This window comes from Camelus ferus, chromosome 10 (assembly GCF_009834535.1).
Source record: "Camelus ferus isolate YT-003-E chromosome 10, BCGSAC_Cfer_1.0, whole genome shotgun sequence".
In the NCBI taxonomy this organism is placed as follows: domain Eukaryota; kingdom Metazoa; phylum Chordata; class Mammalia; order Artiodactyla; family Camelidae; genus Camelus; species Camelus ferus.
This window is the reverse complement of record NC_045705.1, coordinates 67,517,555-67,531,810: the sequence shown is the minus strand read 5'-3', so window position 1 is coordinate 67,531,810 and position 14,256 is coordinate 67,517,555. Positions and strand designations below refer to the sequence as shown.

Here is a 14,256-nt window from a genome sequence, read left to right as displayed (position 1 = left end):
AATACAATCTAGATGTTTGATATTAGGAGTGGCATATTTCAGGACCTTGGGCACTGTACCAAGTCAGGTATCCCCCCAGCGTGGATTTGCCCTGCTCTGAATGCCGTGGAATTAAACAGATAACCTCTTTAAGACCTGGCAAGTCTACAGAGAAAAGATACAGGCCATTTGTAAAGCTGCTTAGATACATGTTGCTGAAATAAAAACTATACTATACAGTAAACCGTTACCCTAGTAAAGTGATTTTACTCCAAACCCGTAAAAAAATTATCTAGGTGGTACAGAGAGTTGAAAACACTGAAGCCGCTAGTGCCGCAAGCACAGAGGCTCTCCTTGCCTGCTCCATGTCACTTGTGGTTGGAGCTGCCGGCTACCTCCTGCCAGGACGTGACATCCCCGAGTGCCTGAGATCTGTGCTGTGCAGACCGGTCCTGCTGCCACGTCAGAGTAGCCCACATGGCATAACTCGAGTAAATCACGTCTCCTGGACTGTTCAGGCCGCCCTCCCTTACTTCCTCACGTTGCAATGGGCTCTTCTTGCTCTGTGTGGCCACAGGGCACTCTTGCACCTCTGGCCTCCCGGGTGCAGAACAGCTGAGCCACAGATGGTGAGCTGAGCAGCCTTCGGGGTCAATGGGATTTCCTCATCTGCCTCACAGCAGGGGAATGTCCGTTTTCTCTTTCCCTCCTTGAAGTTATCTTGTAGTTAGGATGGTACATCATACCTACTTGATGACGAACCAGAAGATTCAGTTCAGTGGGATAGTTCCCTCCTTGAGCATTCTTTTTACTCGTGAAGTGATTACGAAGGACAGTTGGGAAAAGAAGTTATTTTTGTTCATTTTGTTTAAATAATTTTTTGAGTAGGTAATCAATGTACTGGTTTTACAATCCAAACATTATGAAAGGGACTCTTTCTCCCGCCCCTGGCACCCAGCACCTCTCCCTGGAAGCCAGCACTGTTCCTCTGTTCTTCATGGTTCTTCCAGAGAGGTGTTATGATTTATTAGTATATATGGGGATATCCATTTCTTCAACATATACTGAGAGCTGCCAATTGCCAGGCACTGTGCGAGGGTCTGAGAAGGTGTAGCTTCCCCTCCCTCTTGAGTACTTACAGCAGATCTCTTGTTTTGCACTAAAAGCAGTGCTGTGTCTTAGCAATTGTGTTATATTGGTATTTATTGAGCTGCCTTATTCCTTTGAATAGCCATATAGTGTTATACTTTAATTGAAATATCATTTTGATCTTTCCAGGACAGTTTAAATACCAGAGCATTTACTTTCTTAAGTTAATCACCAATAAAAGAATCTATTTATTAAGTGACTATTGTTACCAGATTCTATACTGATCACGCTTATCTCAGGCAATCTGGGCCATGGGCCTAGGGGAGAGGCATTCTTAACCCCAGGGGCTCAGGGAAGTTAAAGTGTTAGGAAGTGGTGGCTCCGGTCCAGTCCTAACACGTTATGAGGGCTGTCTCAGCTGGTCACTCGTGTATGCACTCCAGTTTTGGCAGTGGTTACACACCCCTTTCCCTATCTTTGCCCGGGTTTTTTTGTAATTAGCAGTTCTCTGCAGCAGTACTTGTTTCTTGTAAGGGACGTGCAGAAGTATGATTTCCGGCAGGGACTTCAGATGACTGTAAGCATGATGACGAGTCCTATCTTTCAGACAAGCAGTAAAGTCCGGAGACATCTCTACCCTCAGATCCAGTCGATGGTCCCCAGGCTGACGTGCATCCTGTCATAGCCCAGGGCCAAGTGACGTTCACGTGGACGAGTCATGTGGAGAAGGCGAGGGTCCCCCCAGGTGTCTGACCTTTTGGGGGACCCTATTTTACTAACGAGAGGCGCAAACAGACCTGGTGTGTAAGTTGCCCTTTGTCCATTTGTGGATTGTGAGTAGGGATGCTCAGGACTATGTAGGGAGTACCTAGTGTGGGTGGGTAATTAATGCCTGAAGTTAAAGTTGTGGCTTGTTTCCCCTGCACACAGGCTCTTGAAAATTTTGTCTCTTCCAAGTCATCTTCTCTGCTTCTCAGTTTTCCTGCCCGCGTTTGGCCTGCCAGCGTGCTGGTGGGATTCAGGATGCTGCATTTAAGAGTGCTGTATAGAGTGCCTGGTGCAGAGATGTTCACAACTACCAAGTATAATCTAAAAACTTTGAAAAGTCCAGAGATTATGAACAGCACGGAAATGAGTCAGTCCATAGGAGGAGGGCAAAGGGCAGAGGTTGCAGGCGTGGGCACACCTTCCCTCCACAGGCTTTATTCTGGGATGTTTTCTCTTGCTGGCTTTTACAGCAGCCTGTGGACCTGGGTTGTGGAAGGTGCCTGGTTGTGGAGCCCACGTGAGGGGAGAGTGGAGGGGAGGGTGGTGGGCTGTGTCTGTGTGAGGGCCCTGTCTGACAGGGTTCACACTGAGGAGGCAAGGAAAGGTGGCAGAAAGATACGTGGGGAGGGAAAAAGAAGTGTATGGCCAGGCCCCAAGGAAAGGTGCAGGTGCGGGACAAGCACCACCTCTAAATAGAGTCGCAGGTGTGGGAAGCTGGAAACTCAGCGCAGCCATACAGCCTTCCTGAAACTCTCATTTTTCTCATTCCAAAGCCCTTGGTAATGCTGCTTTTTTTCCGAATCCTAAAACCAGAGGAATCTTTGTGGGCTTGATTTCTCCTAGGGTCTAGCAGTCCCGGTGGACATGTCCAGTAGTTGGGAGCAGATTTTCATCACATGGTGATTGCCAAGGGTCACACACATGGAGCTGTATGTTCATAGGGTGGTCATTCGTAGGTTCAAGCAAATCAGTGTTCAATCACAACTACTTAAGGCAAGTTATCACTGATTTAGAAAGGAAAAAAACCAGCTTTATTGGGATATAATTCTCATGACATAAAATTCACCCTTTTAAGTAGTACAGTTCAGTGATTTTCAGTATTTTTACAGAGTTATACAACAACCACTGCTGTCTTTTCACAACATTTTCATCACTTCAAAAAGAAATTCTGCACTCTTAACAGTCTCTCCCCATTCTGCCCTCTCCTGACAACCACTAATCTAACTTAATCTTTTTATGGATTTGCCTTTTTTGGTCATTTCATATAGATGGAATCATGCAATATGTATGGCCTTTTGTGACCAGTTTCTTTCATTTAGCACAATGTTTTCTAGGTTTATCCATATTGTAGCATGTATTGGTACTTCATTCCTTTCCATGGTTGTATAATATTCCATTGTGGGATATACCACATTTTGTTTATTCATTCATTAGTTGTTGGACATTTGGGTTCTTTCCCTTTTTTGGCTATTATAAACATTTGTGTGCAGTTTCTGTGAGGACATATGTTTTCATTTCTCTTGGGTATATATCTAGGAGTGGAATTGCTGGGTCATGTGGTGACTCAGCATTTAACTTTTTGAAGACGTCACTGGTCTTTTGAGGCCAGTGTCAGAGGATCTCCACGGACCCCAACAGATATCCCTGTTGTGACTGAAAGGATATTGGACAAGATTATTGTTGCTTTAACCCATTGTGATCTTTTACCAGCGCCTTTTTTCCCCTTGTTACCAGTGATCTTGATTTTGTACATGTACTAAATTGCCAAGTGATTTTTGAGAAGAATTTGTTGAAGTATATGCTGGTGATTGTTTATTAGATGCTATATAGTTTTGTGTGAAATAATTTATTAAAAATGACAGACATAAAGTAGTAAAGAATAAAATAGCTTTATCAAATCTGAACGTTTTGCCAAGTTGGTCTCAGGTTCCCTTCCTTTGTCCAGATGTAACTGCCATTTAGAATTGGTGTTAAGATTCTGTTTGTTTCATTCTGAAATAAGATTCTGATCTTTCGAACAGAATTTTGAAATCTTTTTATAACCTATGTATTTGGTGTAAGTACTAAAGCATTAGAGCATTTTTCATGACAGGTATACTTGTAACAGAATATATAGGATTGATAGTCCTGTGCGCTTTGGAACATTTTGGTTCATATTTGGCTGTGCAGAGCAAGTTGTCATTGAGGCTTCTACTTTAAGAAGACTTTTCACACCAGGAGGGAATGTTGATATTTCCTACTGTAAGGAACTTTGGGAGGAAGTAGCATCAAATGCCAGATCTTAGTTTTGTGGAGTAGTTTTTGTTTTGAAATGATTTCGTGGAGTTTGCCAAGGTGTTTTAAAATTAATTGTAATCAATATTTTGCCTACTCTGACATATTATCTTTGACCCATTTCTGGATCAACCAGATTTTTAGATTATCTATTATTTTCCATTTTCCAGTTTTCTTTTTGACTCTTAATAATTAGTGCAATTAATTGGTATAGCTTTATTTAAAGGGGTAATGAATTGACATTTATCAATTTGGAGGGAAGTTACTTAGCCTAGAATCACTAAGGTGTATCAACAAGAAATCCATTTAAAGTTGCTAAATTTCAGTATGTTTCCTAGTTTAACTATTTTCCCATATTGATATACTTAAAAATATTTTGCAGTAATTTTTTAGCTTTAAAATATTTCATGCCATTTATTATTTCATACCACTTGCTGTCTTTATGTATATCATAGACTTAAACTGGTTGCCTTGAAGCAATAAAAAATTTAGTTGTCTTCACTAGCAATTTAATGTTTTAAAAAATATGTTTTGATATATCAAGTTTTAATTGATTAAAAAAACAAGTTAATTGAGGTAGGAGACAGGAATTCTGACACCACTGATGGGTGAAGAATGAACTGGTGTGGCTCTTTTGTAGGACACTTTGACAGCAGGCATCAAGAAATCTTAAAATGTTGGTGCCCTTTGGCCCAGAAAACCCAGCTTTAAAGGATCTCCTCAGATTGTGCATAAAGACTGACATACAGGTATACATATTGTAGAGTTACGTGTAGAAGTGAAAGATAATGGAAAAACTCTTTAGCAGTAGGCAATTGATTAAACCATGCTATATCTTTAAGATGAAATTCTCTGCATGAGTAAAAATCAGATTTTTAATGCTGAATTGATGGAAAATGCTCGTAAGTGAAAAAGGAACTTTATAGAGCAATATAATCAGTATGATCCCAATTTTAATAAAAAGAGAGAAATAGGAAAAAGGAGCTCAGGAAAATGACCAGAAAAAATATATATACCACAGTGTTCCGAGTGGTTGTGTTCAAATGGTAGAATTTGGGTAACTAGTTATCTTTTTTTATTTTGGGGGTCTTTCTAATCCACGTGCACACACGTTTTTGGAACCTGGATTCTAAAATCTGAAAGTCAAACAATGTGATACATGCTAAAGCAGCCTAGTTTAGTTCTTCAGCAAAACTGATGAACTTAACTGAGGTTCTGACTACCTGCCCAGATCAGCCAGGTTCTCTGTCACTCGAGGTGTGCAGATGATCTTGGACGTGCAGAAGCAGCTCAGCTCCCCCCGGGGGCAGCTTGGTGGATCCGCTTTCACACATTCAATTTCTTCAGCGTATAAACCAGTGAGCCTTTGGTTCTTTGATCTGGGGCTTGTTCTTTGCTTTGCTTTTGCATGTCTTTTTCAAATATCCTTTATGTTCTATGTGTGTTGTCATTGTCATTGCTAGCATCAGATTATTCTTAATTGTGAATTGATTCTTGATAAGCTATGAGAAACTGAAATGACTTTTTTCCTATCTAATCTACGGTCTGTGAAAGCAGCTCTTTCCTCTGCTTGTTATCCTTTCGGGATCCTTTGAGAGACCTGTGGGTGGGGTTTAGGGATGCGCTCTCGACAGGTCCCCAGGGCGCAGGTTAGGATTCCCACCAGCCGTGACTTCTGCGTGGTTCAGCCCCCTACCTGCCGAGGCTTGCTTATTACATGTGCTGAGTATGAAATAAATGAGTTATTTTCTTTTTATTTGATATCTTACTTACTTGACTATCTCATGCTGCCTAAATTTAATGATGACATGTATGTTTATTACGAAGCTGTTCTGCCACATGATCAAAAGGTTGAAGTTTCAGACTTTCCTGGAATCCTTATTAAGCATTCCTGGGGTTTTACTTGGGAGATACCCATGACCAACCATACGGGAAGTTGGGCTGTTGGATGTTTGCTGTCGTTTCTGTGGCCTGCTGTCCCAGCATGTGTTCTTCTTGGTTGTGTTATTTCACTTGCTGGTGACTGGCTTTTATCTAGGTGGTTTCTCCCATTTGGGGTTATCTGTGACCATGACCTTGTTTCATATATTTTGGTTGTCCCTAAAAAATAATCGATGATTTACTTCCTCCCATTAGACCCTGTTGAGCAAGAGGCTGCAGATAACACAAGGATGAAGGATTTCCAGGGTGTGTGCTTGCTTCTGGCCAAGCTGGCCTTCCTTCCTTCTTTCGGAGTCTGGGGATAAACTTTGGGTCGAATTACACAGCTCAGAACAGTGGTTCATCTGTTTGCTCTCGCCGAGGCCTGAGCTTTCAAGAGTATGTGACAGGAAGGAAAACAAGGGCTCCTAACTGATGTAATGTCTGTCCTGTTGCCTGGAAGCCAGGAGCCGTGCTGGCTGTGACTGGACGTGGCAGGGCAGTTCTGATAAGCTGTGCACCTGAGGCACCCCGGGAGAAAGAGAAAGAGAAGAAAGGTCACGGCTCCCTGGGCCCTCCTGTCTGTGCGCTCCCTTCAGGGAGAACCTGAGCCTTCCTGTCCTTCCTTAACTGGCCAGACCACTCCTCTGCCTTCGGGGAAATAGGTCCTTATTCTTGCAGACGTTCCCAGGTACTGTGATTGCTCTTCTTTTAAATAAGCTATTGAAAAAATATTGTTAAAAATGACTTATATTTACATCTGTGAAATGTTTCTGTAGAGCATATTCAAGTTTCATTACATGGGGAAAAAAGTCATTTTTTTCTTTTTATAAAACACCTCTATTGAGATATCGTTCACACATCATACAGTGAACCCATTTAAATTAATGGGATTCAGTGGTTTTTAATGTATGGTTTTTAATATAGCCACAGGTGTGTACACCCATCACCACAATCAATTCTGGAACATTTTCATCACCTCAGAAGGAAGCCCTGCCCCTCCAGCCCCTGTCCGCCCCGGCCCTAGGCACCCAGCCATCCAATCCCTGTCTCTATAGATGTCTTTGTTCTGGCCATTTCATGTGAATGGAATCCTATAATATCTGTGTTTTGTGACTGGCTTCTTTCACTGAGCACGTTCTTAAGGCTCGTTCATGATGTAGCATGCGTCAGGACTTCATACCTTTTTTTAAAATTGTGGTAAAATATACATGGTGTAGAATTTACTATCTTTACCATTTTTAAGTGCACAATTTAGTGGCATTAAGTATGTCACATTGTTGTTCAAAGGTCACCACCATTCATCTCAAAAATGACTTCATCTTCCTAAACTGAACCTCTGTGTCCAGTAAACACTGATTCCTCATCCCCACCCTGTAGACCCCCTGTTTGAAATTCATTGGCTCAGTCCAAATCTGTTTTAGTTATTTCATATGTGTTTCCTGGAATGCAGTATGTCCGTTTCACATGCAGCCCTGCTGACACCTTGATTTTAGCCCCATGAGACCTATTTTCAGGCATCTGAACTCCAGAACTGCAAGATGTTAAATTTGTGTTGTTTTAAGCCACTGAGTTTGTGATGGTTACAGCGGCCATGGGAGCAAAGACATGTGTCTGATGCAGGTCAGTACAGACCAGTCCTGATGTCAGGCCCTTGCAGTCGACTGGGCAGTGGCCACAGCACCTGCAGTGTGTTCAGGTGGCACTTGGTGCCCTCCTGCTTTGTCTCGTGTCTCTCAGCATCAGAGTTAAAAGCAAACACTCTGGAGCCAGACACCTGCGTTTGAGTCCTGGCTCAGCCAGTTCCCTTCTCCATGAAATGGAGGCAGTACCAGCATCTGCCCTGGAGATTGTCAGGAGGATGACATGCTCTAAGCCTCTTTGGGGACACAACATTGCAGCCCAAGGGCGCCATGACTCTAAGCTCTTACCATGACTAAGTGAAGTATGGCTCTTTTACAGAGGAGTGAATTTTTGAGGTTCAGAGAGGTTTAGCCACGTGCCCAGGATTCCACAGCCAATTAAAGTGCAAAACTGGGATTTAAATCCCTGGTTCCCGGTCTCTGAAGCCTATGGTTTCTCTTAGCATGATGCCCTCTGCCGGGAGGATGGGGCTGTCCTCTGAGAAGCTAACAGTCTAATTAGCCAAGACTAATGCACCGAACCTGTTGGAGACCAGTGAGAGACAGTGAGTTCTCAAACGGAGCAGGGAGGAGTTCGGAGAGGGAGACTCAGTGGGACAAGGGTTAGTCTTTATCGAGCTTCCACCATTTGGGGCCACTGGGCCTTTAGAATTGAAATTAGACATTACCCCTGCCTTCAAGGAGCCAGCCGGGAAGTCAGCGAAAGCTTCTCAAGGAGGTTGGATTTTGAACTTGGTCTTAAACAGTAGGCAGTTTTTAGATAGCAGGGAGGAGTGAGGAGTTTCCAGACAGGAAGAGCAGGAGTAAGTGGTTGTGGTGACAAGCCGTATCGGGGAGGGCTGGGTTTAGCTGCTTGTAACGAGGACCCCAGGCTTAAACAACGTGGGGATTTATTTCCCTCCTGTGTTAAAGAGGCTGGAAGTGGCCAGGCTGGGCAAGTATGGCCGTTCCAGGGGCCTGATGGGGTTGTAGGCTCTGCTGTTCCTAGGATGTCACTCACTCTTAATCTCATGATCTAAGAAGCTGCTAAAGCTCTGGCCACATGCACTGGTCAGGACCCGGGTGAGAAAATGGAAACAACACTAGGTGTTTCAGCAGACCTAGAGAATTTAGTATAGGGGTTGGGTGAGCAGTGGGTGGAGAACCGAAAAAGCAGAAAGGGAACACAGGTGATTAAAGCAGGCTTCTGGGGCTGGAGGGCCCTGGGAAGAGTAGGGTGATCAGAACCTGGAAGCTGAAAGGAGGGGCCACAGAGTTGGGACCCTGACCTCCACGGAGAGGGCCCTGCTTGGCCATTGCTGGGACCCTGACCTCTGAGCTGGACCCTGAGAGGGGACCCCGAGGCTGGTGCTGGGGTTGCCCCTCGAGGTGAGGGCTGGAACAGACGTGCTGCTACGGCCTCATGGGAACAGGAGCAGCAAGCAAACACCACCTTCCTCCTGCCTTCCAGCCTCCTTCCCGTGACGGAAGCAGCTGATAAAGGAGGCGTGTAAGCAGCGGGGTCCCAGCCCAGCATCACCTCAGAGACCTGCAGTGTGGACCTGGAGCTCAGAGGCCGTAGCTTAGTCCTGACACACCACCGCCTCCTCATTCCAGACAGCAGGATGGAGGCCGGGGAAGCGGGGACAAAGCATGTCTTAACCTGATTTCCCGAAAGCCTCACAAGCACTTCCTTTATGTTTTATTTGCCAGCACTTGGTCTCACAGGCCCTCCTCGCTGTAATGGCAGCTGGCGAATGAGGAGCAGAACTTTGAAAATGTTTGTGCCAACGTTAATACAGCAACAGTAACAACCTCCAGATAAATGTTCTCCCTGTTATCTTTCTTCCCCACACAAACTGAGCTCTTTTGCTTGGTCTGGTTCTTGGCCGTGCTGGTCAACGTGGGCTATACTATACCCTCTGTGTGGTTGGGCATGTGATAATGGAATTTAGCTTCGTGTTTCAGCCTCAGTTTGGGGAGCACAGCTTCACAAGACTTTTCATGGGTGGAACAGGGAAAGAGGCTGGTGGCTCCTGTGACTGAGGGACATCATTCTAGAAAGCTGTGCTTCAGTTTGCTGATAGCTTTTTCTCCAAAAGTTGTGTGTATACTGCTGTGTGATATTTTTTTTTCATAAAAACTGTATAGAACTTTATTGTTTGTAGTTATTCCTTTTAAAATTTTTTGGGGTGGGGAAGGTAATTAGGTTTATTTATTTATTTTTTGTTGGGAGTTCTGGGCATTGAATCCAGGACCCCAGGCATGCTAAGCTTGCGCTCTACCACTGAGCTGCACCCGCCCCCACTGCCGTGTGATACTGATGAACCCGACATTGTTGAAGCATCTAGTCCAGACACTGTCCCACGCTTTTGAATTCTGTCGTGGAGTTTTATGTCTGCTTTCTTCATTAGAGTAGAAGTTTCTTAAGGGCAAGGAGCAGAGCATATTTCAGTTTTGTGTTACCCTAGCTTCCTTATCTTTGGTAGTCAGAGTGGAAGGTGTAGAGTGTTGAGGTGTCCCATTTCCTTTGAAAGCTCCAATAAAATTGACCAGTTCATGTTGCAGGCTTTTTGAAAATGCCATTTGTCAAAACTGGTTGAGGAGGGGTGGACCTTGGAACCATAATTCAATTGAAAAGTCCTAGAGGGGATGGTTTGTCTTACTCCAAGATTATAACCTTGTATGCTAGGAATGTGATGGAACTTTTGCATCAGAGATGAATGTGGGCTGGAAGGAATGCGTCTGGGATTTCCCCCATTCCCAGGGCTGAAGAGGGTCCTCACTCCTTGTCATTATCCCAGGCAGGTGCACACATGCAACAATAACAACAACAAAAAACTTCCCTAACGCTACTCTAGAAGAACAGATTGGGAATCTGCCTGATTTTAATGTGACTCATGGAATTGATCTGCAAACCATAGGGTTAATCATTTATGTTGCAAGTGTCCTGAGAGGTGAAGTGAATATTTAGAACAGTTCTTGGGGGCTGGATCCTGACTTCTCATCCGCGGTTATCCAAGAAGAATGATTTAGTTTGCTTTCAAAATAGATACTCACCATCCTCTTGTTTCCGACAGAGGTGGCCTCAGTAACATGCTGTTCCAGTGCTCCTTACCTGACACTCTGGCCACCGTTGGTGACGAGCCTCGGAAGGTGCTCCTGCGGCTGTACGGGGCGATTTTGAAGATGGTGAGTCCCTCGGCTGCTTGGGGACGGGAGGGACCTGCTTGCAGTTCTGATACTCTTTCCTAAATTACCCGGGAAGAGATTTAAAATGTTAGTGGTGTTATGAAAGCTATTTCAATATCTTGCTTTTGTTTTAAAGGGGCTGCACAACTTGGTTTTTGTTTATATTCTAAGTGAAATCCCATCTTTACTTGCTGTTAGTAAACTAGTACACATATTTCCAGCTTTCTATCCAGAGAAAGTACAATGTTGGTTAAATCTTTAATCATGTTTGATGGTGCCTAGATTTTCCACACATTGAAATTTTCAGTGCAGTCTTAGTTTGTAAAATTCTTACGTGGAGAAGGTGTTGTTTTTATAGCACAATCAAAAAGAGTTTACAGGATAGTCCCAGTGGAAGAGTATGATCTCAGGGAAGCTGAATTTGGGGGTGGGGGTAGAGCTCGGGGGTAGAGTGTGTGCTTAGCACATGTACAGTCCTGGGTTCAATCCCCAGTACCGCCATTAAAAAAAAAAAATCTAAAAAAAAGAATCAAGGCTGAATTTATTAACTACCTCCCTTTGAGATCCCTTTCTAAACTTTGAATTTGTTAAATTCTTAATCTTTCTAAATTTTTATATTACTGAAAAATTGAATCTAATTTTCAATTAGAGTGCCTTATTTGTTGAACTATCTTAAGTAAGTATATAAGATCTCCCAAATGTCTGAATTTCTTAGAAACTATTTATACCTTGAATTTATCATTTTACTGACCACACATACAAATGTGAGTATATTTCTACGTTAGAATTTTGGTTTCCATTTAAATCTTCTTTGGAAGGGCCCATTTTTAATCTTCGTGAAATGGAGAATAATTTTCTTAGTTTTTTTAAAATGCTAGTCTTTTCAATTAGAAACATTAAAGTTAAAATGGCATTCTGGATGTTAACTCAACTAAAAAATTGTCATAATGTGACTGAACCTTTTCACTGGATAGTTTTTCCTTAACCCTGTCAAGCTACGAGAGTGGTTAGGCCCGGAGAGTGTTAGAAACAATCAGCGTGTAGTTAGGTACACAGGCTGACTCGCAGCCCACCCGGACCCCTGACGACAGTGCATAAGCAGAATAGGGTCTGAGTTTACCACACAGTTTAGTTTTTTTACTCAATCAAGTTGCAGTTTCAAAGAAGTTTTTGAAATACCCAATTAATGTCCTCTTGGCACTTTTAATAAAATTAATCTTTAGCACCCCCCCCCCTTCTTTTTGGAGAACTTTCTATAACAATTAAGTGCCACTTCTGCTCATTTGTTTTATGTGCTTTCATTTAAGCAATACTTTAAAAATACTTTAATAACCAGCTGCTGGAATTGCATGTGATATAAGACTGTTGTTTAAATCTGATTTCTCAGGCTTTCATTTCCATTTATAACTTAAATAGGAGAGTTTTAAACGTGCACCACGCACTCCTCCTGAGCCAGGCGTTGGGCCGTGCTCTCTAGCAGCAGGGCAGCATGGACACGAGGGATGCTCTGGGTCCGTGCTGTCCAGCATGCTGGGCACCAGCCACGTGTGACTCTCAAAGGCTTGAAATGCGGCAAGTGCCACTGAGGAATGGAGTTTTCGATTTTATTTATTTTGATTAATTTAAACCGAAGCAGCTGCACGTGGCCGGTAGTGGCTGTGTTGGCCAGCATAGCTCTCCAGCGTGCTGTGTTAGGGCTCGGTCCCGTCCTGAGAGCCAGCTGCAGCACAGCCTGCGACTTCGCAGGTTCCTTTCCCCCGAATGAAGATTCACCATCCGTAGCTATTATTTGGTCCTTTTTGAAATTTTAGCAGCCTGGAATTCTTACCTTACAGTACTTAAGTGCAATAGAAATGTCTGGAAATAGACTTTGTTTTAACAGAATTCTACATCCCTATTTATTGTTAAGGGTGGGAAAAAAAAAAAGACTATTAGGTAACTCAGAAAAACAGAATGACTGAAGCCACTTAAAATGGAATTAACTTTTACCAAACTGATAGGACAGAATATGTTTATGTGCAGCTCTGATCTGTGGGTGACATTCCACATTTAGCGTCTCGATTCTATTTTTACTAGGCTGTTAGTTTCTGTTCCTGAAGCTACAGCTACTGATGAAGGGCAGGAGCTGCGCCTGAAAGCATGTGGGTAGAGAGGGAAGCAAGTAGCTCAGTAGCCAGAAAAGCGGCACGTCTGACAGTCTCCCAATTGGCTTATGAGACAGTAAACTCATTTTTATATATTAAAAAAAAAAGCCGTTCCTTTGCTGTATAGGTGGGACTCTGTATCAGTATAATTACTCAGTTGATCGAGTCCCTGGTTCAAGTACTGCTGAACTTTTTTGCTGAAGTTCGAACTTAATAAAACTGGGAAACCTACAGCCTCAAGTCTTTTTGGTTCCCAAGTTCTTCAGGGTTGGCAGGGCCCTGCTGCCAGTTAGTTTCAGATGTTACTGGCCATTGTAAACTCTTGGCCACTTGAACACTTTGGCAGCGTGAGGAGAAGAACAAATTCAGGAACTCTGAGAAAGGACTTCGGTCTAGGGAAGGAGGAAGGTGGAGGCCGAGGCCAGGGGGCCAGGAAGACTTGAGCCAGGCGGCATGCGCCTGGGCTTCCACAGCACTGCACCAGGGATTTGACAGTACATTTAAACTCCTCTTCAGCTGTTTTCAACTCAGATTTAAAATAGCTGTTATTTATTTTGTTGCTGGAGCCTGGGTTCAGTCATATTGCTGATCAGTTCTTTGCAGTGAATCTGGCCTAGAATGGAAGGAGGGATATTTACAGTGTACAAGAACACTTTGGTTCCTATCATAACAACAACAAAAAATGGCCAGAATTGATGGTAACTTGTCAGGATTTGCATCAGCTGAGAGATGTGACTGAGCAAATACGGAGCCCAAATAATAGATCACATTACTTTCATAAATGTATGGATTAAAGACAAAAATATCGTACAGCTCAAATGTTATGCTTTCCTTATTTTTCCTCTACCGTGGAGGAGGGCACGTTCCTGGACACGTATGTGCACTTACACAAGTGTAGCTGGTATTTCCTGAACCAGCCTGATAAATGCAGTCGTGGCCTCCTGCAAGGTGGGTTAGGATAAGCTCCTGCCTTGAAAAATGTTAACTGATGCTTGTACATAAGGATAGACTTACGTATTTTCTCAGAATATGTAGCTGTTTTGCTTACTGGTTTAGCTTAGTGTGTCCCTTCTTTCCCTTCTCGTTTTGAGCTTTTGAATTTTTTACCTCTGCAGGAATCAGATATTAAGTAGAAGTATTTTTTAATTTACATTTACAATCATTTACAAGTAACTTGGTTTAAAATCATTTGATACCTCTCGACTTTCTCATTTTTCTTCATCTCAGTGCTGCGAGATGTCTAACTTCTTTCATTGCCGTAGCGGCAC

At 43.2% G+C, this 14,256-nt stretch overlaps 1 protein-coding gene across 7 annotated transcripts in view; it reads left to right on the top strand.

Annotated features, from left to right (window-relative positions):
* Positions 1–14,256, top strand: part of CHKA (choline kinase alpha) — a 55,543-nt gene that overhangs the window by 9,980 nt on the left and 31,307 nt on the right. For all 7 annotated transcript variants that reach the window (XM_032490017.1, XM_032490015.1, XM_032490012.1 and 4 more), the window contains exon 2: positions 10,733–10,844. In XM_032490017.1, the coding sequence (XP_032345908.1) occupies positions 10,733–10,844 (112 nt within the window). The remainder of the gene's footprint in view (positions 1–10,732; positions 10,845–14,256) is intronic.